This window comes from Amphiura filiformis, chromosome 1 (assembly GCF_039555335.1).
Source record: "Amphiura filiformis chromosome 1, Afil_fr2py, whole genome shotgun sequence".
Taxonomy (NCBI): Eukaryota; Metazoa; Echinodermata; class Ophiuroidea; order Amphilepidida; family Amphiuridae; genus Amphiura; species Amphiura filiformis.
The window spans coordinates 10,898,334-10,924,579 of record NC_092628.1 but is presented as its reverse complement, the minus strand read 5'-3'; the positions used below and the strand labels follow the sequence as shown (position 1 = coordinate 10,924,579).

At 37.0% G+C, this 26,246-nt stretch overlaps 1 protein-coding gene across 1 annotated transcript in view; it reads left to right on the top strand.

Annotated features, from left to right (window-relative positions):
* The first annotated feature begins 351 nt into the window (after positions 1-351).
* The window catches only part of LOC140152194 (lysine-specific demethylase 4C-like), a 31,108-nt gene continuing 5,213 nt past the window's right edge, over positions 352-26,246 (top strand). The window contains 16 exon segments of the mRNA XM_072174523.1: positions 352-462; positions 6,024-6,171; positions 7,132-7,304; positions 8,181-8,359; positions 9,150-9,279; positions 11,745-11,794; positions 12,406-12,509; positions 13,065-13,202; positions 13,603-13,778; positions 14,433-14,700; positions 14,703-15,525; positions 15,860-16,086; positions 24,095-24,317; positions 24,945-25,021; positions 25,411-25,575; positions 25,918-26,112. Of these exon segments, the coding sequence (XP_072030624.1) occupies positions 6,046-6,171; positions 7,132-7,304; positions 8,181-8,359; positions 9,150-9,279; positions 11,745-11,794; positions 12,406-12,509; positions 13,065-13,202; positions 13,603-13,778; positions 14,433-14,700; positions 14,703-15,525; positions 15,860-16,086; positions 24,095-24,317; positions 24,945-25,021; positions 25,411-25,575; positions 25,918-26,112 (3,054 nt within the window). The 5' untranslated portion in view covers positions 352-462; positions 6,024-6,045.

Sequence of the window (26,246 nt, the reverse complement as noted above, 5' to 3'; positions counted from 1 at the left end):
TTTCGTCTCAACAAGCTCCCCTCCCCCATCTGCAGAATCAAACTCTACCACTGCCATCTCCAGTCTCATATACAGCAGGAGGAAAAATTAACATGTGTGTAAGAGATTCATGAAGTTGGTAATTTCTTCATTGTATTAGTTGAGAGTTGATCAATAAGAGTTCTGCTTTTTCTGTTTCAATTTATTCTAAGATCAATTTTGGAGATAGTTTTTCTTGAACTTGATGAATTCCGATGAAAGCCAAAAAATTATATCAGATTTTTAACCTATTTTTATTCTGTGTTACAGTAATAGATTCATATTAAATGGATAAAACATATTTAATTAGATACGCGGATTTATTCGTGTGTCGGTGTGTGATGCGGCTTTCGTCTTCGCTTCTGTTGCCGAATGTTGTTTGATGGAAGCTGAAGCTATGTGAAAAATCATCGTTTTCTATATCAATGGTAGATTTTTCTGAAGGTAAGATCATATAATATAGTAGATAATTAGAAATTATACTGCAAAATGCTGGATTTTGTCTCAATATACGTTCCGAACTATACGAAAACGGATGTTTCGAGCGACGTTTGTAATTAAGCAGGCGATACAATGTGTGTGTATACGTGACATCTGTACCGACCAACATGCAGGCTGATTTTTGCAAATTGCGATGCATGCTTTTCAGAACTTTACACTTTATAATATATTGTAATTTGACACAAATGAATTTCATTAATCGTTTCATCGTAAGAATTTCCCCATGTGTTTAGAATTACCAAAACATATTCCAAGGTTTTTAAAAGGGGTACTACTTCATGATTGTCTTGTTGTGCATGCAAAATGCTGGTTGCAAAGCTAGCTGATCAAAACATTGAAAACAAAACTAATGTACGAGGTTTATGACCGTAAATACCATATGATGCAGGTGCCATGATTTTGATTATCATAATAAGGAAGTGTTTTTGGAACTAGTTTGTGAACATCGATTATTAGGAATGAATTTGAGTATGCAATACATGTCAGTATTTCACTGTTTTATGTGTTTTGTTATGCAAGTGACAATAGATTGTTTTTCTGAAAACAAAAATGGCCGTCGCTGACAGCGGATGGATATCTCAAATGAAGAACCATAAAATGTATTGAAAATGTGCATTGAGAATTCATTAAACTTATGGAAAATGGAGGTTTGAATATATTTGTAAAAGATTTTTGTAAGTTTTGTAAAATAACAGATCGTTTGAGGATAGAAGTGGGTGTTCTAGTGAGCTAAGAACTACTTTTTGAAGATAATTGGGAAAACATTATAGAAACACTACATCAACTAGGAATTCCCTAATTTTGCCAAGAAGTCTACAATGTACACTCACAGGTGATTCAGATGAATTACAAATTGACATGGTTTACTGTTGCAATTATTGAATTGAAATCAATTTGTGTACAATTATGTGTACATGTGTCTGTCATTAATTTTGTTGTAGTTAAATTGAAGACCATAGAGTGTGATCGGAATCCGTCCCTCACGTGAGGGACGGACATCAATAGATTAATTGCTGTGTTTAATTAACCCTTGTTAAAATTTATTCCTCTAAGTTAGGTTAATATATAACCCTTCAACCAATAGTTATTTCATGCATGAAAATGTTGCCACATGTGCATCAATTATTTAAGCTATACAAAATTTTCACGTGTGAGGGGACGGAAATCAATAGAATAAGCAATCACCACCATCAGTTACATCTTCAAGTTTTCTATTGAAACTTATACACATGTTTAATCAATATATACTTATCATGAAAGAGTAATGTTCCATCCCTCCAAAAATTAAGAAATTTGACTCAGTTTGTTTTCAAGGCGCCTATGAAGCGGGTCCAAAGTTTATGTGAGGGACGGACATTTTCTATGTGAGGGACGGACAAAATGTTACAAAATTTCAAATTTGGCAAGATTTCTCCAAATCCACCCCTAATGCTATCCTTGACATCTAAATGAAATGCAGTTGTCAAAATAATTCAAGTTCAGTGGAAATATCATATGATTATACCCACTAAATACTTGTGTGAGGGACGGACAGCTTGTCTGTGAGGGACGGACATATGATGGCCTAAATATCTTATTCAGTGTGTATTTCACTTTTAATTTCAAATTACACAGAAGTTTTACTTCATGCTGTTTGTTTTCAATATCCAATTGTAGTTTTACTGATAAAGAAGCAGTAATTAACAATAATATTAATTTTAATAAGTTGGTGTGAGGGACGGACAGACCCTCTTTTTTTTAGCAACAGGATCTTCAATTCCAAATGTTTGGGAGCATGACCTTCTGGGATTGGCATGAATTTGTTTTAGACAGACTCTCTGACTGGGTAGAAGAATTGGGTTTAATATTTAGTGGCCAAATATTTTCACTCAACATACATTGGTACAGTACATCCAAAATAAGTTGGTGTGAGGGACGGACATGTCAGTCCCTTAATTAGTTAAGGACTAATAACTCTTAGATTTAAAGATTGGTAATTTTAGTTTCTTTATCTCTAGTAAGGTGAGCACTAATATTGATAGATGGGGTGTATGCTATTTTAATTCCTTAGAATATTTCTCAGAGAAACAACTTTTTGGATTTTTATCCGTGAGGGACGGACAAAATTTCTAGCATTCACCTTCCATGACCTCCAACTCTCTTCTGAAAGACATCTAATTAAAAATCTCATTGATATTTCATGTGGCAGGGGTTGCACTATTGATATGTAAACAAAAATATTTTCACTCAACATACATTGGTACCTGTACATCCAAAATAAGTTAGTGTGAGGGACGGACATGTCCGTCCCTCACATTAATTAAGGACTAATAACTCTTAGATTTAAAGATTGGGAATTTTAGTTTCTTTATCTCTAGTAAGGTGAGCACTAATATTGATAGATAGGGTATATGCTAATTTAATTCCTTGAAATGTTTCTCAGAGAAAAAAAACTTTTTTGGTTTTTTATCTTTGAGGGACGGACAAAATTTCTAGAGTTCACCTTCCATGACCCCTCCTATCTTCTGGAAGACATCCAATTACAAATCTCATTGATATTTTCTGTAGCAAGGGTTGTACTAATAATCTGTAAACAAAAATTGACAATAGCATATAATCTCTTCCTAAGAGAAGTATTTTCATAAAAATGCAACATAGTGTCCGTCCCTCACGCTACAAATAATGCACGCAACTTTAGCGGCACGGAAAACACAAAATTTGCGACAAATTTTTCTTTTTTCTTTTAGATTATTAAAATATAATCCTTTCCACCAAATTAAAACCATTTTTTATGGAAATTTGAATAAATCCTATTTTTTCACCAAATGTTACCCAATTTCCGATCACACTCCATAGTGGATAATGTACTCAAGTGCCATTTTGGCGAAAATGAGTTATTGACTGTTTTGAAGTCTTTGGGGTTTAGCAATTTTTTCTCAAAATTTTGGCGATATGACCCCTCAGAAATAGGGGTCACGTGAGGGGTCAACTGGGGTCAAATTTTCAAATTGGTCTGATCACTATCAAATTAGTGTCAAATTGCTCGTTGGGTCATAAGGATTACAAAAATATATATTTAGTTAAGGAGTTATAAGCTCAAGGTCAACCAAAGGTCAAACGAGGTCAAATTTTAAGCAACATCCGGTTTACACAAATGATACATCAAATTGTTCCTCTCTATATGGGCATTCCAAAAATATATACTTGTAACTTATATTGCCATTCAATTTTGAGAAAAATCCATTTGTTTACAGCTGACCACTGATTGTAGTGGAAAAAAGACTCAAGTGCAAGATATCGATTATCGATTATAGAAAATCAATAAGTAACAATGTATTAATTTATAGCTGTAAAAGAATAATAGTGAATATAAAATTACTCCTGCAAGTTTTAGTACAAAATAATAAAGTTTGTGATCAGCAGATAAATTTCAAAACTTTAGACCCCATTTTCTCAGAACTAGTATTTTGGCACGTGAGCACTTCTTCCACTACAGTCTTCAATTTTTGCCTGCACTTTTGGAACAGAATAATACCAACACTCCAACAGGGTTCAATTTACTTTGAAAAATGTACGTCGCAATTTTTAGTGAAAACCTTATTTAGGCGATGTTCTTATAATATTAGCATATGTTTACATTGTAAAAATTGCTATACAAGCTGAAATTTGTGTAGCAGGTTGTCCAAAAGGGGGAGCATTTTGCTCCACGACACCAGTTAAATCGAACCCGGAATACCAAAAAAAGCTTCATATCTGTACATAAAACATCCTCGTGATGTGTATTTGGTTGAGCATTGAAAGATACAAGAATAATGAAATACCGTAGTTGTCTCACAAGTTCAAATTTAAAAAAAATGTGATGGGATTGGAAACTCAGAATCGACTTTCATTGGACTTGCGAAGATAAACAAATCAGACCACAATCACCACATAATGGGCAATTGAATACCTTCCTGTTGGCAGTTTGGAAAACAAAAGGCAGTCACTTTTTATTTTCTTCTTTCATTATGAGATGAAATTCAATTATTTATAAAGCAAGTGTATAGGCCTAACAAATTTCATATTATAACAATATACCCAGCTTTTGACAAGAAACTATCGAGTCAAAAATATGAAAATTTACAACGTGCATGCAAGCCACATTGCACAGCAACAAGTCTGGCATGTATAGAGAAGCATCGATCAGCCTCTGCTTACCGATTACCGATTTATATTCAGAACCAGAACCAGATTAGTACAATTACGTGCATGACTTCCGAATTCGGAGGCATGCATGCCACTGATGCACTGTGTTGGTTACTTCGGCCTTTCGGTAGACTGATGAGTATTGTTCTTGTGTCGATACGAACACATTATTTCATACTTGCGTAAGCGATGACCATTCAATAATTCAATAACCCATAATTCAATCTCATTTATTTATTTATTTTTCACATTTATTTCTGTTAAAATAATTATATTTAATACTGCTTTCGTAACTTTTTCTTCAAAACATCCCTACCCTCCTCCAATGGTGCAGCCCTATTCCATTCAGGGTGCACACCGCTAATAGCGCGTCCCATTGAAATACACATGAAAACATGTCTCTGCTTTGCCCGATTTTAGACCTTTTCGGCAACAAATTGAACATAAATTTACCACCAATCGATTGCAAATCGATGACAATTTAATATATGTTTCAATGTACGGGTAGTCTTCCGATCGACCCGTTTTTACCCTGAAAACCCGTTTCTGGTCATTTTCTCAATCCGAGGGCCTACTTTTTTCAAAAATTGGGTTATGCAACTATTTTGGGATCCAAGTTCGTGTATAGGTCTCAAACTTTTATTTAAGCTGTAACATGTTTCTCTTTTTCCTTATAAGTCCACAGAAAGGCCCAAAATACCTCAAAAAAGATTTCATTTTTACCGGAACTCATCCACATTACATCGCGCACGTAGTGATTTAGAGGTGTGCGCCCTTCATGTCAAAACGTCGAGGCCATGTGGGCGTGCTGGTTTCCGGGGTCTTTAGCGCTATAAGCCATTCTCAATTAAATTGGAGCGATCGCCACACACTTACTATGACGGGAGCGCCGAAGTTGGTTGGGGTTTCCCCAGGTCCAGGCCCAAGGTCACATCAGCAAAACAGCGACCAAAACAGCAACAAACCAACACAAGCGTGAGAACTGGCTCACGCATTGTGATGTGCATGTAATTCACCCCGGGATTCACCTTTGTTTTTGTTTTAATTTTATGGACCAAGAGTAAGGAATTATATCCATCTGTACAACGTAAGTTGATTTGTGAGCTTGAAAGCTTAAAAAGCAGGCTGGTCCCGATTCAGAACCAGTTAGGCAAGTATCGGCCCTGATTCAGAACTGCCGATCATGATTGGTGCGTCTCTAGCCTAGGCATGTATTTGGAATTTTATTTACATTGTTGTCTCAAATGATCAGTTAATTGTAAGTACCGGTACCGGACTGTAACTGAAGACTTTTTGTTACAACAAGTATGTTTAATTCAATTTTTTTTCTTCCTTTTCAGGCAGCAGAATTATCAATCAACCATGAGTCTGTCAACAGAGAATCACAAGATCATGGTCTTTCGACCAACCTTGGAGGAGATGAAAGATTTTGCTGGCTACATTAAGTACATGGAATCAAAGGGAGCTCACAAGGCTGGCGTAGCAAAGGTATGATAATCAGCAATCAAGTTAGAGTTTAAGATTACTTCATGAAAGTATAAAAACAAGGAAAGTCTGTTTCAATTGACCAGCAGGGAGTCAAAGGATGGATCCAAGAAGAAACAACTGTGTCACACTATACTATTCAGCAAATTACTTCAGCGTGTCCGTCTGATCTGTCTGATTATCGCGTAAAAAGAACTAGGTCACACCTTGCTATGCAGTTTGACTAGCGAATGAGGTGCCGATGTAATGATGATGTGATTCAATTAGCCAATCAGAACCCCACTTCCGTATACGCCATATAACTGCGCCAAATTGGCAGACCGCTGACTGAAGTACTGTACTGAAAACTATAGCAATATCACACTAACATTGATGTTTTGAAGGATAAAACTATTCTTTTTCTAGGGATAAGGAAAGTAGCTCGAGACCAGCGCTCAGTAAACAACATGTTGAAACCAGCTCTAATCATAAAATCATGATTAGGTTCCTATTTAAAATTTATGATTTACATTCTGTTGTATGCTGAGGGCTGGTCTCTACTCTCTTTTGTCCCCTGAAAAAGAAAAGTTTTATCTCTTGTAACTTTGAATACCTTTTGGGTTTATCCCCGGATGTGTGTCAAATTTACCTTGTTTTTAACTCTCTAAAAATAAAAATAAGAGAAGTGCATTTTGACAAGTAACATTGTTACAATATGTGAAGAGTAAGTCATTTAATGTATGGATGGTTCATTCTACATTGTAACACTTGGCGTCAATGTTACATTCACACTCCTACTTTTTAACCTTGGTATATCTATAATTATATCTGCTACAATTGATCACTGAAAGTGAACTTTTTGAAGCATTTTTTAAAATCAAAGTCTTGCTTGCGCAAACTGGCAGTGAAGTAAAAACCTATTACTTGAATGCTTGTTTCAAAGAATAATGTATTTCCCCCATTTCTGTTTTCTTCTTATTGCAGGTGATACCACCCAAGGAATTTGTTCCTAGGAAGGATTACAGTACCGTGGACCTTACCATTCCTGCCCCTATCCAGCAGGAAGTGATGGGTCACAAAGGGTTGTTTACACAATTCAACATCCAGAAGAAGCCGCTCACTTATCATGAATTTAAGAAAATGGCCTTGAGTGACAAGTAAGGAGAACCTAACTTTAAAAAAAAATCAAAATGTCGTTGAGCAGGAAAAACCTTCTATGTACTTGTGGCCCTTAAAAACATGTTTGAAACAAAACTGCTTAGAGGTATGGGTATAACTAAAAGGCAGACAGAGAGACACGCACACATGCTTAGAGGTAACATATGGTTTTCTTTAAAACATGTTCAAGGGCCAATGATACATAGGATGTTTTTCTTGCCCAGCAATGATTATAACATACCATTTTGGAATTGGAATTCTTTTAGAATACCCTACTGTAGGTTTTCATTGCGGGTGTTTTAAAAAATGGTGCATGGTACATAAACATGCACTGTAAACAGAACAAATGTAAAAAATGATATTAAAAAAAAATTGTACAACACATCAATTTTAGTTAGCTTTGAACAATTACAGGTGTGTGAGAAGATCGACAGCTTCGTTCCCCCCCCCCACTTTGCATCATAAGATAGCTCATTACCACTGTAAAATGTTACGCCAGAGATACATGGTAAAAAGTGGTAACCACCACCGGAACTAAGTACTATTCTATGGGGCATTTTTATGCACATTTTTGCTACCAATATTAAACCTGCTGGAGCAATATCTCGAAATTTGGAAACGGATTGGTTGGCCTCAATGGTCTTTTCCAGTTCAAATCAATACACCCGCTAAGGAAGACATGAACTTAATCTCACACAGGGGTTGTAGAGGTCAAATGGAATCACATAACCCCATTTGAAATTCACACTGCCTGTGTGAAACATTAAGGTCATGTCTTCCATAGGGGGTATGGGTTTTAACTGGAATAACCCCAATGTAAGATTTATACTATATGAAAAAATCTGATCAGCCACCTTTAACTTTTTGTTTTGCAGGTACAAGACACCAGATCATTTTGACTTTGAAGATTTGGAGAGGAAATACTGGAGGAACCTGGCCTATAACTCGCCCATCTATGGGGCCGATGTGTCTGGAACTATTTATGACAAAGATTGGAATATCTGGAATATTAACCGGCTTGGCACTGTACTAGATGTCATCGAAGAAGAACAAGGTATGTACCGTTTTCTTAAATATCAATTCAGGTATGCATAACGCAACCATGTTTGTAAGTTACGGTACATAATTATTGGTACTAAATTACCTTGTGAAAGTGAAGTGCTTGAGAATTACAGTAACATAATTTAATAAATCTGGAGATCTCCGGTTTTATTCCGAGTTCATCAATCAAGTAATGGCTGACATGTCTTGCGCTTGTGTATCCTTGAATCGGTGATGTATAAACTGTGTGTCGCTATTCGTCGTACGTCTTACTTGTATGTTCGAGCTGCGTGAAACTCAATCAAGATTGGCAAGCTAATAGTAGCACACATTGAAGATAATTATAGGTGCTGGAATGAAATAGCAATTTTCCCTGTTTTACCCCATTTCTTGCCTAGAAATTAAAAGGGGACATAATGTGATCAGTGAAAACTAACATTTTGGGGAAAACAAATAAGAATCTATTATTTGTTGAAATCATTTTAGCAACGCAGAAATACCAAGTCTACCTGATTATGCAGGAGGTTCCCTGAAAATTCATTTATTACATCACATTTTGACAGCCAAATTTAATACATTCCCTGTTTAACTTAAACAGTTTCTTAAATTTTAAGAAATTTTTTGTAAACATTTTAAGAAACTTTTTATAAACATTAAGATGCACACATTGCTGAAAATCTTCCAGATGGCTGTATGAAATCAGCATGAAATAATGTCACAATTGTGTAAAAATGAGGGCATCAAAGTCAAAGGTCAAACAGGTGTACAACTAAGATGACATCAACAATTGTTTGTCATTACAGGTGTGAAAATAGAAGGAGTTAACACAGCCTACCTCTATTTTGGAATGTGGAAAACTACCTTTGCCTGGCATACCGAAGATATGGATCTGTACAGCATCAATTATATTCACTTTGGTGCTCCCAAAACATGGTAAGGCATCGCAACTATAGAAGTAGTTAAGTTTGTTGATGTAAATGTAGGGCAAGTTTTCTATCCCAGCTGACCCAGTAGCTTAAAGCCCTAATGCCCTCAGTGCTTTTTGGAGAAGGGGAAGAAAGAAGGAAAGAAGAAAGATGATGAAGAGAAAAGTTGTTTTCTTGGATGTTGTTTTGAGCCACATGACCGCTGATGGCATGTTACGATGGTGTACCTAGGCCAGTCACGTCTTTTTGTGCTTATATAATGTCATTAGTGCATGATGATGCAATCGGATCACATGGGGTACTTGCACTTGCAGTTGCTTTGTGCACTGAGGTTTTTTATGCTTGGCTGGGTTAGGATTATTTGACAGAGGTTTGTTCTAGCTTCTCATATGGTCATGTTTTTTGAGGTGGGCACCCAAAAAAGGTGGAGCTGTCACATTTTCCAAATTTTTTTCTCTTCTTATTCCTATATTTTGGCTAAAATCCATCATGAAGAGATGGTTTTGGTCTTATTTTGAAGATAAATTATTAATTTAATGAAAAAATAACAAATACAGTTGAACAAATGTATTAATTAATTACAACTGCTTAATTAAGTTAATTAGTCAGGGGTGGAGCCGGTAGAGGAGGAGCCGGTAGAGGAGGAGCTCTGTGTAATTCCAATGGGAAGTTGGTGTTCATTAATAAAATTTGTTCACTTTGTTGCCTAAAACTGCATTTGCATAATTTGAATCAGACTTTTTAACTTTCTATAATTATAATTGCCTAGGTAATCTTAATAAACTTATTAATTAAGGATTTAATCAGCTAAAGTTCAATTAATGCAGTGGAATGTGTGTCATGCAATATGGGCTTTAAATTTTGCATGCATGAAAAAAGGAATGAAAATTAATTTCATCTGTCATAAATAGATCTTTTGGTTTTAAATTGTTTTAAATCTTCTCAAAGGAGAATATTACAGTCAATCTGATGACATATATTTGATCTCTAGTTATTGTTAGTTTATTGATGTAGGTTTATTGTGCATGTATATGCCTACATGTAGGCCTACATGTACCATTGTGACACATTATTCACTGTATATTGATTTTAGGAACACCCTATGGGAATTAGATATTTAAATGTGATTATAGCAATTCTTTAAACTATTTTGAATACATATTCCAAATTTAAAGTGTATTTGCTTTCAATTAATGGCACTTGGAATGTTACATTAAATTAAGCAATTTAAAATACAACTTTTTTCACACCCTGTATAACACAATGGGCTTAACAAATATAGTGCAAACTATATATTTTATGAAAGGACTAATTGTGTACATTCCAAATATCAAGTTCATTTTCCAATTTAATATACTATGTAGAAATATTAGAGTGGTAAAGAAATGTAATTTTTTAGGTATTTTTGAGTGGAATCACCCTGTATATTTTTGGCACACCCTGTATATCCACTCAAACTTTACAGATTTGCATTCCTGACAATATATGCTTTATAAAAATGTATACTTTTACATAGTTTGGGTGAAAACTTTTAGAAATATAATCAGAAATATAAAAAAGGTGTTGATTTTTGACAAATTGCAAGATGTGACACAATTGGGTCCCACCTCAAAAAACATGACCATATGTGACCATCCTCCACAACTGAGCCTGGATGTTGCCAGTGCCACTATTGAGATATGCTCCATTGAACTTAACAATAAACAATAGGAAACAAAGGATTTATTGGCTGTTTTATTGATTTTTTACTACTTAAATGTCAAGTACTATAGACATGATATACATCATTTTAAAGCTAATTTCAAGCAGAATATTTTGGTTGCATATCTCAAAAATGATGATTGGCAAATTTCGGGGCTCAGTTGTGCTGGATGGTCACATATGTCCTATTGATTGCTGGATGGTGAGGTTTTTTATGCCTCCACCGGAGGTATTATGTTACCTGGTAGTCCGTCCGTCATTCCGTTTGTCCGTCCGAGGTTGCAAATGCAATTTCTCAGAACTGGAGGGGTGACAATTAGCAGTCTTCAAATTCCAGTAGGTTTTCAGGTTGAATAGTTTCATCAAGGAATCTGAATATAAATACAGATTTGGTGTAAAAAATATGCTAATTTTGGTAACTCTTTTTAAATTTCATTCTGTCAAATTTCTCGGAACTGGTGAGGCGTATAGTAATGTGACTTGGTGGAGGTGCGGCAATTGGCGGTTTTCAAATTCTACTAGGTTTTGGTCGCACAATATGCTGATTTGGTAGCTTATTTGCATAAATTTATTTATTTTATTTTTCTAAGAATTTGGGTTTTTTTTGTCCCCGGCTCCAAGTGATTCCCCAGTGAAAATGATGTGTGTCAAGGTGGAGGCATTGCAGCCGACGCTTTGCGTCGAAAACTATGCAACCCGCGAACCCCAGAATACTAGTTTATTGATCATATTTTATCTATGTAGTTGACATTCCTTCTTCTTCACTTCCAGGTATGCTATTCCACCAATACATGCTAAACGGCTGGAGAGATTAGCATCAGGTAAGTTGTCCTGCTCACTCCCGTGTGTAAATCATATGTGACTCCTCGCCACAACTGAGCCCGGATGTCGCCAGTGCCACTATTGAGATATGCTCCATCGAACTTAACAATAAACAATAGGAAACAAAGGATTTATTGACTGTTTTATTGATTGTTCACTACTTAAATGTCAAGTACTATAGACATGATATACATAATTTTAAAGCTAATTTCAAGCAGAATATTTTGGTTGAATATCTCAAAAATGATGATTGGCGACTTCCGGGCTCAGTTGTGGCGAGGGGTCACATATGGTAATGAATCTAGGCATATCTTCATCAAACAAGACCAGATAATTTTATGGACCATCATCAGCAAATTTCACCAGCACTGATGCTAGGCATCGTGGATTGATGTTAAATGGCGGTCATACAGTTGGGTGCAGCAGTTATGTAAACTGGGCTTTGCTTATTGCGTGACTAGCACACTCTGTAATGAATTTACACAGGAATTAATTTGGGGCTTCTGTGTGCAGTAACAAAAACCAAATAATTCTCAGATTTAGTAAGCTGATACTGTTTTGATTTCAACTAAACGCGACTAATTAACAGCAACTATTCCTTTATTTCCAGGCTTTTATCCGCAGAACTTCCAGGTGTGCTCCAACTTCCTTCGTCACAAAATGACAGTCATCTCGCCACACATTCTCAAGAAGTATTCCATCCCAGTCAATAAGGTAAGATGCATCTGCAGGTTTCATAAGATGGGTGAATTCAACTCGCCTAGCCCTTTACATTAACAGACTTACCATACAGATATTTAAACTGATTCCCAAATCTTGGTGTGCACTTCAGTGCCTCATATCTTTCCTCTTTACTACCAATTTTGATGGCGTTAGGATAAAGCTACCAGAGATCTTTGCTTATTCCATCCCAGCTAGTGAGGTCTCCTTGAAGACATCCATCTTTGATATAAAATTGGATCGATTGAGCCCATATTTATTGGTCGAGCTATGAGTAGTCCAATATTTTAAAACTCACAGCGAGACCAATAAATATTGGGCGTAAAGCATCCAATTTTATCATTATTATGTGTTGGATCCAATATTTTCACACACTTGGATTCATCAAAACATAATAATGATAAAAGTTGTCCTTTCCTATCTGAATCTTGCTGTAAAATGAGGTACCAAAACACCATGGGACAAAAGTGTGACAAAAAAAATAGTCTTTGACACTCACACCATCATGTTTCTGATTTTGCATTATATTGTCTTTTCCCTTTCCCCCAGATAACACAAGAAACAGGGGAGTTCATGATCACCTTCCCGTATGGTTACCACTCGGGTTTCAACCATGGATTCAACTGCGCAGAATCAACCAACTTTGCATCTAACAGATGGATTGATTATGGCAAGAGAGCCAACTGTGTAAGTGTCTTTAGAATATAAACTGACACATTTAAGGTCATAGTGCATATTGAGTATAGATTTAGAGATGTATCTTTGGTTCGCCTCAAGTCCGGTAGTGACATCAATACATTTTGAAAGGCGTTTAATCATGCGATGTACAAATATGGTTGTTGTAAATTGTTTTTGTAATCCTAACGCATACGAAAGTCATTAATGTTACGCTGAAAAACCGCAATTTTATGTGTGTGTATGCTCTGCATGATTAACTTTTAGCACATGATTTGATACTGCGGCCAGCGATAAATGCAACTATGTCACTACTACACTAATATTTCTTTCCAATTTAATAATTACTGTTGATAGTGATATCATGAAACCCATTCCAAACAATTAACAAATTCAAATGTCTTTTTTCTAGTGCACATGTGCAAGGGACACTGTCAAGATTAACATGGATCCGTTTGTGAGGATATTCCAACCAGAGCGCTATGAAGCATGGGTTCTGGGCAATGATTTCACATACCTGGAAGATGTAGATGGGCCTTTGAGTGAAGCTCAGTTAGAGGCAAAACGGGACCGTATGCCTCATAAAAGGTGAGCAATGGTGGTTACCATGCATTTAGAAACTGTTACCATACGTTTAGAAACTATTCAAATCAACTTTTTAAAATTTTTTTGATAAATTTAAGTTAATTTTATTCTTAAATTGATTGTTTTGGATCTTTTTTTTGTTGATATAATTAAAATACCTCTATGATGTCATTTTACTGATCTATTGCTAAAAATTCATCTTCAAGGTGCAGAATTCCCATGATTTTACCAAATTTTTTCTTTCAAATTTTCACATGAAAAAACATGTTTTGCATTTTTGTAAATACCTGATAGGATTGCACATGTCTAGCATCCCACTGGTCTCTTTTGTCTTTATCATGGGGTATAGGAGTTCTTGGAATAAATTTTTTTTTATATTAAATTAATTAAAAAAAAAAAAACAACGATTTAAATCAAATAAATTTAAACTCTTTTTTTTTTTTTAATCAAAAAAATTGCCAATGCTGGTTCAGGAGAAATGTAATGTTAATTTTTTTTTGATAAAGGATTTTTTGCAACATATATTGTAATTCTGGAAAGCAGCACAAATTGCAAAAGCTCCTTAAAATTCAAACAGTGCACATTCAGTTTAATAGGTCTGGTGACTCATGAGTTATTTTAAAATCCATACTTTCTATTTTGTTTAATGCACTTCAGGGAGACTGCAATGTTAAAACGAAAGATTGCGCAAATGGAACAAACCAAACCAAGACGACATCCTGTCCACAAACGATATGCACAGGATGTAGACACAGAAGTGACATCGGCAAAGATGCCCAAGATGCCCAAGTCGCCCAAGAAAGGTGGTCGCATATCGACTGTGACGTTCAGCAGCATTACGAAGCTTTGGGCAGCTCAAGCGCAGCATCTGATGAGGATGTTGTGGAAGTGGAAGTCGAGATCGAAGACAACGAACCCATACCTGTACTGAACGTGAAACAGGAGTTGAAAAAGAAGATCAAGGAAAAATCAAAGCATAAAAAGAGTAAGACAGATCATGCAGAAAAGTTTGCAAAGTCTCCAGTAAAACAAGAATCAACAAAGTCTCCAGTTAAAGAAGAACCAGCAAAGTCACCGTTTATATCAGAACCAACAAAGTCACTGGTTAGAGAAGAACCAACAAAGTCACCAGTCAAAGAAGAACCAGTTAAGCAAGAACCAACAAAGTCGCCAGTTAAGCAAGAACCAACAAAGTCGCCAGTTAAGCAAGAACCAACAAAGTCGCCAGTTAAACTAGATCGAGCAAGTCGAAAATCCTCACCTACAAAAGAACCTCATGGGCAGAAACCTGTGAAATTAAGAACAAAGAGAGCTTTAGAGGAACTGAAGAAGAAGGAAGAACTTGACGTGAAAGAGGAGACTAAGTCGGAAGAGGAAGTACAAGTGCGCACAGAGCACGCGTATAGCTCTACTCCCAGCAATGGCAAATCGCACGCTGATCATGTACCCACAGTAAGCCCAGAACCATCAGCATCAGAAAGTGTCAAAAGACACGGAAAGTCGAGGAAGAAGCACCATTCGTCTAAAGACAGACATTCAAAGAAGAAATCCAAGGAGAAATCATCTAGACACAGATCATCCAAGGATGGATCTTCCAAAGAGAAATTACCCAAGGATAAATCGCCGAAAGAGAAATCGTCAAAAGATAGATCATCAAAAGAGAAATTGTTGGAGAAGAAATCGAAGAAAGTGAAGAAATCAAGACATATTGGCGGTGAAGAGAAAAGAGGCAGAGGAAAAGCTATGAAAGGTAAAGAACACTGGGGTTTGACCTCAGAATTGAGTAAATAAAGGCAGGGGTCATATTTTTCCAGTTTTAGCCATTTTAACTAAAAAACTGCAGTGTACTTCTTAATATCAATATATTGGTCTTAAGGCAGCCATTGATGTCACATTCTGCGGTCAAAGGTCATTTGAGGTCAACTTGTACAATACCAATACATATTTCTGTAGGTCTTGGGGTTCATGAGTTAAGGCCAATAATATAACATTTATTTTTTGTATTTTGGTTACCATCAAGCAAGTTTAATTATTTCCAGAAATCAACGTTTTAACAATTTCTTATCGTTTTCCGTTTCAAACAGATTTCACAACGCAAGAATACGCACTGATGAAGACATGGGCACGATCCATGTTTGGTCTCTGGGTCACGCAACCAAACAGTTTTGAGATGGAGCAGGCCTACAACGCGTCGATGGCTGATCAGAAACCCGGATGCTGCGTGTGCACGTTGTTCTATAATGACAAGGTAGATATGATGCTGTCTCAGCCTTCACCTCCCCAAACTAGTGCATGGGACAGCTCAGGCAAGGTATGTGATTAGGAGAGAGGAACAAACAAACAAACCAAAATTGAAACCAGTTAATTAATCGAGCAATCAATTTCACCGCAGCACGGCTGTTGATCCATGATTTACCCTGCATTTCTTGAACCAGAGATGCCACTTGGCACATTTTTTGTAGGAATTTATTTAAATTTATTTCCAAATATTTCTTTATTACTAACTACTAGAATTTTTTCATGGTTTTACCGAATTCAGGCTTCATGGGATAATTCAAAATATTAAAAAGGAAAATAAAAAATAGTTCCTGTGTCATACTCTCCAGAGATGCCACTTTTTGGTTTAAGTCTTGAGTTGTAAGAAGGGTTAGGTGGGCTACAGAGCTAAGGAATGCAGAGGTGCTAAATCAAATTTCCAATCTTGAAGGAATTTTGTGTTGATTTTATGAAAGACTGTGGCATCTCTGTCTATCTCTTCCCCCTCTCTCTCTTCTCTTTCAACAGCTGCTTCAGATTAATTATTTGTTGCATTGTTTAACCAATGTTTTGCCGCTTGTTTTGAAAAGTGTCTTGTGTAACGATATAGGGTATTTGGAAATTAGGTGAGATGAACTTTCGGGTTAATGATCTAATTGGGAGAGCTACAGGTCTTCTCAGCCTGATTGCACAGATGAAATACTACTCAAGATTCCAATCCATTTGCGATAAATCTAAAAGTATTGGACTTAATTAGGAATATTTCTTAATCATCTTTTTTGTTTATAAAGACACAGGACACTTTTCAAAGGCATTCATCATGTTATGCATTGAAATCATTTCCTCATTGCTATGTATAGAGAGCCAGGATTTAAGAGAAGAAAAAAATCCCAACTTTTTGGCCGCTTGATAAACAGCCGTGTTTAGTTGTTAACTGTTGTTATTCTGGTTCATTTAGCATGGTTTCGATCCCATGGCAGCATTAACTCCTTGTTCACATTGACCTTTGACCTATTCTGCCCTAAATTCATGCTGATTATATGTCACTAATTCTGGGAAGTCATAATACTGACACTTAATGGTGGAGTAGCAAGTGTAATATGAAAGAAAAATTGTCGGGAGGGCGGTTTGTGGGAAAGCACTGATTTTAAGGTAAGATGGTGAGAGCAATACCCTGGAAAGACCTATATTTGACAGATTAATTCTGGTAAAGTGGACTTCACGTATATAAACATTTTTATTTAAATGTCTAAACAAAGATAATTTTAGTCTTAATAGAAGTTTAACATTACCCTTAGAGTAATATCTAATAAATTAATTAATAATTTGCAGAAGTACAAAACACAATTTGATGAGCCATTTTCATGCCTTGTTGTAAAAAAAAAGGAAAGGTGGAAAAAGATATTGTAGGTGATGTAATGAACTTACTTCGTTAGATGAAATTTGAGTACTGTATAGCTGAGGAAGTAGCACATGGACATTTCATCAATAGAAATAGGTCTTTCCAAGAGCTTGCAAGCCACTAATCATTATTAAGAAGTGGTTTCCATGGATAGCAAAGTAGTAAGATGTAGCTTCAATTTGATTGACTATTCAAGGGTTAACTTAATACTGCATTGTTGGAATAGTACACAACTGGGCTAAAAGAATACCTTTTTCACTCTAGTCACTCAGTCGCACAAAGTTTTTTTTCCTCACCAATCGGTATTATTGTGATTTATATCATATATTTTGTCTAAACATGGAAACCACTTCAATACAAAATCAATAATGTAACATAATAATAATTATTATTCTTTATTTATGGATTTGACTTGCTACACTACTAAATCTGCTCTGCCTAACTCCATTCATTATGTGTGAAGTTTGTACATTGTTGATGTAGTTAATTGCACGTTGGATTGTGTTGTCTTTCATCATTTGTTTGTACACACGTTTACAAAGACTTAAGGTTAAACAAAGTGTTGAGGGGCTTTACCTCCAGAAAAAATATATTATTACCTTATACGTGTAAGAAAATATGTCTACTTATCATGTGAAATAAAAAATCCGGAAAAATTGTGTGAAAATGTGTTTTAGCCTATTTTTTAGCTGTTATCAAGCACTATTATTCGATTTGTTTACAAGCGCCAAGCAACTGTCGTCTGGGAGAGTGATTGACATCTTTATTATTAGAGAAGAATGGAATCTGTATAGTTCATGAATATTCATGTCGTATTTACACAACCTGTATCCCAGCCATTTTTGCCTAGTTATCGTAATCGTTCATATAAGACGCCCATATGATCCATGGTGTTAAACTGATATTCAACAACTTTATATCTCTCGATCTTTGCGATCCGAAATATTGAATTTCAACTTTAGGCACATCTCTAGCAAGATAATAAATACCTGTCACAAATAGAGGTCTTGAAATGTTACTTGCAACGTTAAAAATGTGAATAGAGAACAAATCGGGTTCAACATGCTTCAAAAATATGAAGGTAATTGTCAACGCCTACTACCAGAATAGCGGAAGAGGGCAGACTTCATAAGGGAGTGTTCATATATTTTAGTGGGGGACAAAGAATTTGGAACTTATTTCGGAAATTTCCTGGGTTTTGGTTTTGTTTTTTATTTTATCTTCCTGTTCGGGTGTTTCGGTTGGCACATTTTCGGGCATTTTCATGCACTTCACAGGAGTTTTTCGTGGTTTCTCTGTAGCTGCCGTGTGTACTTTTCCCCACGTACAGGGTATAAATCCCGGGTATAAATAAATAAATGAATAATAACATATAAAAAAAGAATCTGGAACTTCAACGTCAAAAAACAAGACAAATTGTACCCTGCTAAAATATCAACCCATATCCTCTCTGAGAATAAAAATAATAAGACTCAACCTCACCTGCAAAAAAAATATTTTTTCGGGGATAATTTGGGATAAGTTCGGGCCTATTTTATTGCGACAATTTTCAAAATCTATAAGGTGAAATGTGTCGTGGGGATGTGCGGCAGATTTGGGGTGCATTTTCAGCCATTTAGTTTAGACTCTGTTGTATTTTTAGCCATGATTTTATTGACCCTCAGTGTCATGAAAATTAGGTTCAAGAAGGGTATTTTCAATAATTTTCTCGAAAAAGTAAAAATTTATGAAAACTTTCAGTCCAAAGTTGATACAATTTTGGGTCTGTTTTCTTCAAATTTGGTTTAAAATCGTACCGTAGTTTTTTCGGAGTCACAGCCTCACATCCTTACCCAAACCAGCTTGAGAAGGTTCCCCCGGGTGTGTGCAAATTGGTAATTTATAGGCCTACACTCGTTATTTAAGCCTAAAATCAAAGTGTTAATATCATTAACACTGCCATGTCCCGTTTTGTAGTGATGACTGGCTTCCAAAATGTAGGCCTATTTTAAATTATAAATCTGGTCCCGCTAGAGGTGTGTTTTTACCCGCGGAGGTCTCTCCTCGGGTTCGTGGATGTGCCACAGTTTTGGGGTAGGCCTACCTTTGCAACGACTATGATGGGTGGGTTTACAGCGAAGACCAACTTTTGGGCGCATTTTGGCAAAAGTGCCCTTAAAAAAGCGTCAAATTAGGCCAAATTTGGATGACTTTGATCCCGCCCTGTGTACAAATGTTTTGAAGAGACCACGCCCGAGGTGTTTTATTTAAAAAATGGTCGGGCCTGCTAAAAACCTCCGGAATCAAGCATGGGTAGGCCTACCAAAATGCCTTGAGACCCCCCCAACCCAGCGCCGTGACCTACATGACATGATATTCTACCCGAGTCCACCAGAAAATATAAAAATACAACATTTTGATAGGCCTACTATATTTGTCTGTATAAAGAGCTAGGCGTGCAGGGATTTGCCGACTCAATGTTCATTTTGAACCATTAATATTTGAGCCACGGCGCTCGGGAATGTGAAAAGCGGGGGGTGGGGGGGTAGGAGCAACAAATTATTCAGGACGATGCGTGAGATTTTACTCATTTTGCAGCTTTTTATGTGAGATTTATTACCTAGGCGTGAGATTATACTACCTTGGCGTGAGACCGTGAGAAAGTGACCCAATGCGTGAGACTCACGGCCAATGCGTGACAGTTGACAGCCCTGCTTGTAGGCCTACCGCGTATGTCTACCGTGATGACAGTAAGCGTAGCTGCCGGGGGGGGCAATGCAAAATTGCCTATTTGGGCCCCCGCCCCCTAGGGCAAGGAAAAAAAGGGAAAGGGGGGGGGAGAAAGAGGAAAAAAGAGAGGAGAGGGTGAGAGGAGGGGCAGAGAGATGGGGAATTCACACGATATGCAATACAGCTCAATAGGCCTACCATATATACGATTATGATAAGCCTGGCAAAATTGTCTATTTGGGCCCCGCCCCAGTGGGAAATTTGGTGGATTTGGGCCCCGCCCCATAGGGCCTACAGTCTTGCCCCTCCTGGAAAAAATCCCAGCTACGCCGCTGCGTGATGATGTTGCAAAGTTGCGGAAGTTCATTCATAAATTTCCCATTTCCACTCGACAACAACAGACCAGCACGCAGCGCCGCAGTAGCTAATCCCGAGCTAATCAGAGACATGTGCGTTTCTCTTTCAACAGAAAATAATGTGACCATGTGACTGACACGATGTACGCTTCAAATAATTATGCTCTCGGCGTCAAAAGTATGATAATGGAAAATATTTATAATGAACACTCCCTTATTTCGCCACACCTTTCTCGTGTTGCCTGGTATATCAGCAAAATCCTACACTATCGCCTTCCCTTGGTAAAATCCCTGATAAAAACTTCGTGATATTGAAATTGAATTTCAGCGCCAGAACTTCCGTCATTCTAGCATCATGGATGAGCTTGGATGGATATGCAGTGGCGCCCGCTAGAGGGGGGCAGTATTTCCCCAATATTTGTTCTTTCTCATCCAGTTTTAGGCAAAATCCCCACAATTATGTAATTTTCCACTTTTTATGCAATTTCAAGTGCAATAAGTGCCCTCGTCTCAAATTCACTTCCCCCCCCCGGGCCCAAAAAAAAAAAAAAAATTCTGGTTCCGCCACTACGGGTATGGCCATAGCTAGGGGCGTCCCCCGTTGCCCTTGGTTATGCTGGACGTATGAGAAATTTAGAGCTTGTTCAATTCCGCCAATTTTAGAAATTTTAAAGGTAGGCCTATATACAGTGTAGGCATGTATAGCCTATAGAAAAACGGATCACAGTCAAATAAAATATTAAAATCGTAGGCCCAATAATTTTACTAATGGCATTTATTGAGCTGCTCACTTCTTGAAAATCCTATGGTTTAATATTGATATTATATAATTGAGCTCCTTGTCAAGCTCCTCAGTAGGCCTACACATAGGTGAGTGACTAACTGAGCTCCCGCTATTTTCAGAAATGAAGGCCTGGCCTATTAAATGAATAATTAGGATTGAGGCAGGCTTTTGTTTCATTTTACAGAACTTTTTTAATCCCCCAAAATTAGTGGGTTTTTTTAATGGGGAGTAGGCCTAGGCTTTTAAAACGAAATTCAAATTTGGCAATATTTTCCATTGCTTAATGAATTGATCTGCGTGAAAATGCCTAAACATGTGGCCAGAGCGGGATGACTGGTATAAAAATATTAACTTGTGAGAAAGGACGTAGGCCTATGGGGTTGTATGAGGCTGTGGATCACGAAATGCCCCTTTAATGTGTGCTAGGTAAAGTCATTCTTCCTTTCGACCTGCCAAAATTTAATTTTATTCCCTCCCCGCCCCGACTTGCAATCAGTACCGGTATTAGCCTACTAATTAGGCCTAAGCCAAAATTTCCAAGCGACTCGCTAAAAATCGCTTGCCTCCCGTCTCGGCCAGCCAAAAATCGCTTGTCCGCACCCCCTGGACCGCCAAATTTTTGTGGCCCCTCCCCTTGGCCTGCCAAAATGCCCCATCCCCTTTGCATATAGCCTATATATAGGCATATGCCAATTTTTTTGGATCCCCAATTTCCATACCCATACCCATACCTTAAATGGATTTCTAAATATCTACCTGTTGCAAGCGCAGCATTGGCGCTGGATTTTAAGCTAGAAGATACCTAAATATTTTAAAATCCAAACCCGGCAACACCACTTGCCCTCGGCAACACCACTTGGCAAATACAGCCCGTCAGTAACAATGTCGTGCGTAAACAGCGTGTTTTAAAAGAAATGAGAGTGTCACTTCTGTCCAAAAATTTCGAATTTTGGCCTTGAGCAGCGACAATCAGAGGTAAGAAAAACACAGTATGACGCAGCTTGAAATATAGAATCACTATATCAATTTTGAAGTTTGTACTTCAAAGCACAAGCAAACGAGGTGAAATGGTTCGAAAAAAAATTGATTTCGCTGTATCTTTTTATCGCGAAACTAGACAATTTGGCAGCAGCGAGTCGGAAAAATAGCAAATATCTCAATTTTCTGCTATCGAAATGAAAATTTAAATAGCACCTGCATGCAGAAGAGGGTTTATAGAAATAATGTAGGTCAGAATTTTGTCTATGAAATCTTGCACGGAATTATTATTACTGGTTACAAAACGACATACAAGTGGAGGCCATTTTACTTCAAATTCGCCAACATTTTAAGCTTATATAAAAATCGAGACAACCAATATCAAGAATGAATATGCACATTCTTTTATTGACTTGTTTGTAATGTAATGCGTCGAAGTTCCCAACAAAATCGCCACTTCCAATGAGAAATTATGGCCGTGTTCCCAAAAATCTTGATGCTCGGATATTGAAAAAAAAATTGAAATGTTTGAAAAGTACATTTCATTTTGAGCCAAGTGGAAAATTCAAGCATAATAATGACCCTTACACTTTCAGCTTTTAGGCGTAGTTTGCGTTTTCTCTCTCGATATTTATTTCCAGAAATAGATAAGTTTAAAGGGGGCTACGTGCATCCCATTTTGCTTCTGAAAATGGCAAAATTGTGTATAACCTTAAAGTGTCCAGACCCATTGTTAAAGAAAAAAAAAGTTAAATGGAAGAGCTGCGGTTGCTGTTCAGCAGATTGGAAGCTAAATGGCCACTCATAATATTGTCAAATTCCTCACCTTGTATTTGGTAATGTAACAATGCATTTGGACACTTACAAGCCAGGACCTCTGCATGTCAATGCAAAATTTTGCTTTATTGCATCGGACCATATTGTATCATTAGGCTATATCGGTTGAAATCCAAGCACCCCCATGGAAGACATTACCTTGATTTCCCACACAGGGGGTGTATATTTCAAATGGAGCCACCCATTCAGGTTTACCGCATTTGAAGTTCATACTCCCTGTGTGGGAGATTAGGGTCATGTCTTCCACAGGGTGTGTATGGATTTCAACTGGAATAGCCCGGTCTTGATTGTTTTGGGCCATGTTGTAACATAATTTAATTAACAACAGACTTTGTTTTAACTCCTATAGCATTTGGTGCTCTCACTTCCTACTGATTATATTTTGTAATAAGCTGAGCTTGATTAATCTTGTTGATGTGATTTAAGGTGATGCTGGTAGGTTCGCTTGTTAAAAGTTGTGGTTTTTTTTTTTTCTCCTTGGGAGTTTTTTGTGCTCTGTTGCACAAACTACCAAAATATTGAGGATTTGTTTAAGTTAAGATTGATGAGCCAGTCAGCATCATCTTGATACAATGTTGTTGAAACGTGTACATGTTTGACATCCTCCAAAGTATAAACTATTGGTTCAAACTGACCGACTTTGATCTTGTAACTATATTACCGTTTATTTTACTTGCAATGTGTAAATGTCCAGATATTGCTGTGTAGCATCTGCAATTCTTATGCGTAACATATAAGTGTTGAGATAATAACTCAAGTGTGGGAAAGTAGACTTTGCCAAAACTGACTTGCCATGTAATCAAATTTTCGAAAGATATAACACTTGCACCGGTTTATTGGTGTGTGGATCCCAAATTTAGGGATTGAAAAGTTTGCATTTGAGTGAAAATTTAACAGTTGGAATGACCTGCATCCACATTGTTAGAATTAATTGTTGCTTGCCTGGTTTAATTTATCAACTTGTTTTGCTTATGCCCCCTTTTCTTTTATGCCACAGATTGATAGTCAAGACTGGAGCACAGGAGACAGGGCATTCTCAAGTTCAATGAGTCGCGTCGCCGGCACAGAAGAGGACCGGCGGATGGTTGTGTTGACACCAGAGTATTGTTTCTCTGCCAGTGCTGAGAACCCCAACCCAACCTGTATGAATTCACTGCTGTCACCAGAGGGTAGAAGCCCTATTCTGACTTGCTCACAGTGTATGATTGCTGTACATGCAAGTAAGTCTAGTCCTCAGTAGCGGTGAAAGCATTAGAATTTAGGGGGGTCGTGAGCATATTTTGTTGCGGTTCTGGGACTTTTTTTGCATACGCTTCAATTTCAGACCATTTTAGCCCCAACTGAGGCGTGTTTTTGCTATCTTATGGGCCAGAGTGACTGTGAAGCACAATTGAGCAGTTTTACCTTATTTGGGCACAGAACACATTGTTTTTTGTACCAAAATGGCAAATGTACAGGGCAATTACTTAATTTTTTAACTTACTTTTTTCTTATGTTATGATTTTTAGAGCGGAATGTCCCCCCTTGCACAAATTTAGGGGTGTTTGTCCCCCTGCTTCCATCACCTATGCTAGTCCTAGTTTATTACTTGACACATATAGCAGCTATAGCACATTGTCAAACACTTCTGATGCTCTTTTAGAGACCAGTTTCTCAGAAATAAATGACAAAATTGAATAAGTATGCCAAACCCAGCTAATAGAGCTCAGTTTAAAATGGGAACCAAAAAAAGAATTATAGTACCATAATACAAAAAATAAGACAGAAATTATATAATATGTGGCTTTAAATGTCAGTAATTTATCGATTATTGATTTCTGATTGTTGTTTTTTCGTCCCTCCTTTAGGCTGCTATGGTGAGGCTGAGATACCTGAGTCCGGGGAATGGAAATGTAATAGATGTGAAGAAGGAGAATTCCTTGCTGTAAGTATGACTCACATTTGCTAAAGATGGTTTGCTAACTTCTGTATATGTATATGAGTTAGCGACAGTCAGTAATCTGTTAACATTATAATTTTAGGACTTCAAAACACAGTCTTCATCGCAGATGTGGATTTTTGTCTATTTCCTTTACATTACATTGCTCTTGTAGTTTTATTTGTCTTCCCATTCATTGTATTTAAAGAAGCCATTTTCAAGCCATGCAGCCCTTCCTTGCACATCTTTCAGATTAAAAGAAAAGAAATCAACTGCAGATTTAATTTATCAATTGCCTAAAAACAATGTGAAATTGTCTATTTTTTTTTATTTTGTTGTACCAAATAAAATGACAGAATGAATTTTAACAAAGCATCCCATCAATTTTATTGCAGGAATGCTGCTTATGTAACTTGCGAGGTGGCGCCCTCAAGGTTACCAGTGATGACAACTGGGCTCACATTGTATGTGCTATGGCTATACCTGAAGTCACGTTTGAAGATGTGGAAGCCAGGGAACCTATCAATATTGACAGAATCTCACCGGCTAGGTTAAAACTGGTAAGTTTGCTTTACAGTTCATGATCATTCTGAAGTTTGTGATGCTATGTTGGTGTGTCCCAAAAGTAGTTAAAGTAATAATGTGCGATTTCCATAAAGAATAAATTTGTATTGTTTCCCACAAAATGTTGGTTTTCACTGTCACATATGTCCCATTTTAATTACGAGGCAACAAATGGTGTGAAACAAATAAATTGCTATTCATTCCAGTGCCTATAATTACCGTCATTGCGTGTATTAGGTCACCGATCGTTATTGAGCGGAACTTTATTCACGAACATAATAAGATTATATTCATATCAGATGTTAATATTATAAGTTTTCTCCCATTTTTATTTTCAGAAATGCTTCTTCTGCCGCACATTTATCAAGAACAGCCCCCGGAATGGTGCATGTATTCAGTGTTCAGTGGGCAAGTGTGCTCTCTCCTTCCACGTGACATGCGCACATGCTGCCGGTGTCATCATGGAAGCCAGCGACTGGCCGTTCTCTGTCTATGCCACTTGTCTGAGGCATCCATTCCCTAACAGAGATCTGGTAAGTGCATTTGTCATCAAGTGTTGGCGTGGATCTGTGGATAAAGCTGTAGAAATTCCTTCCAGTTGGAAAAGGTTTTGATTGTCACTATAAATTCAATGAATGCAAAAATCTTGAAATGATATCACATCTAT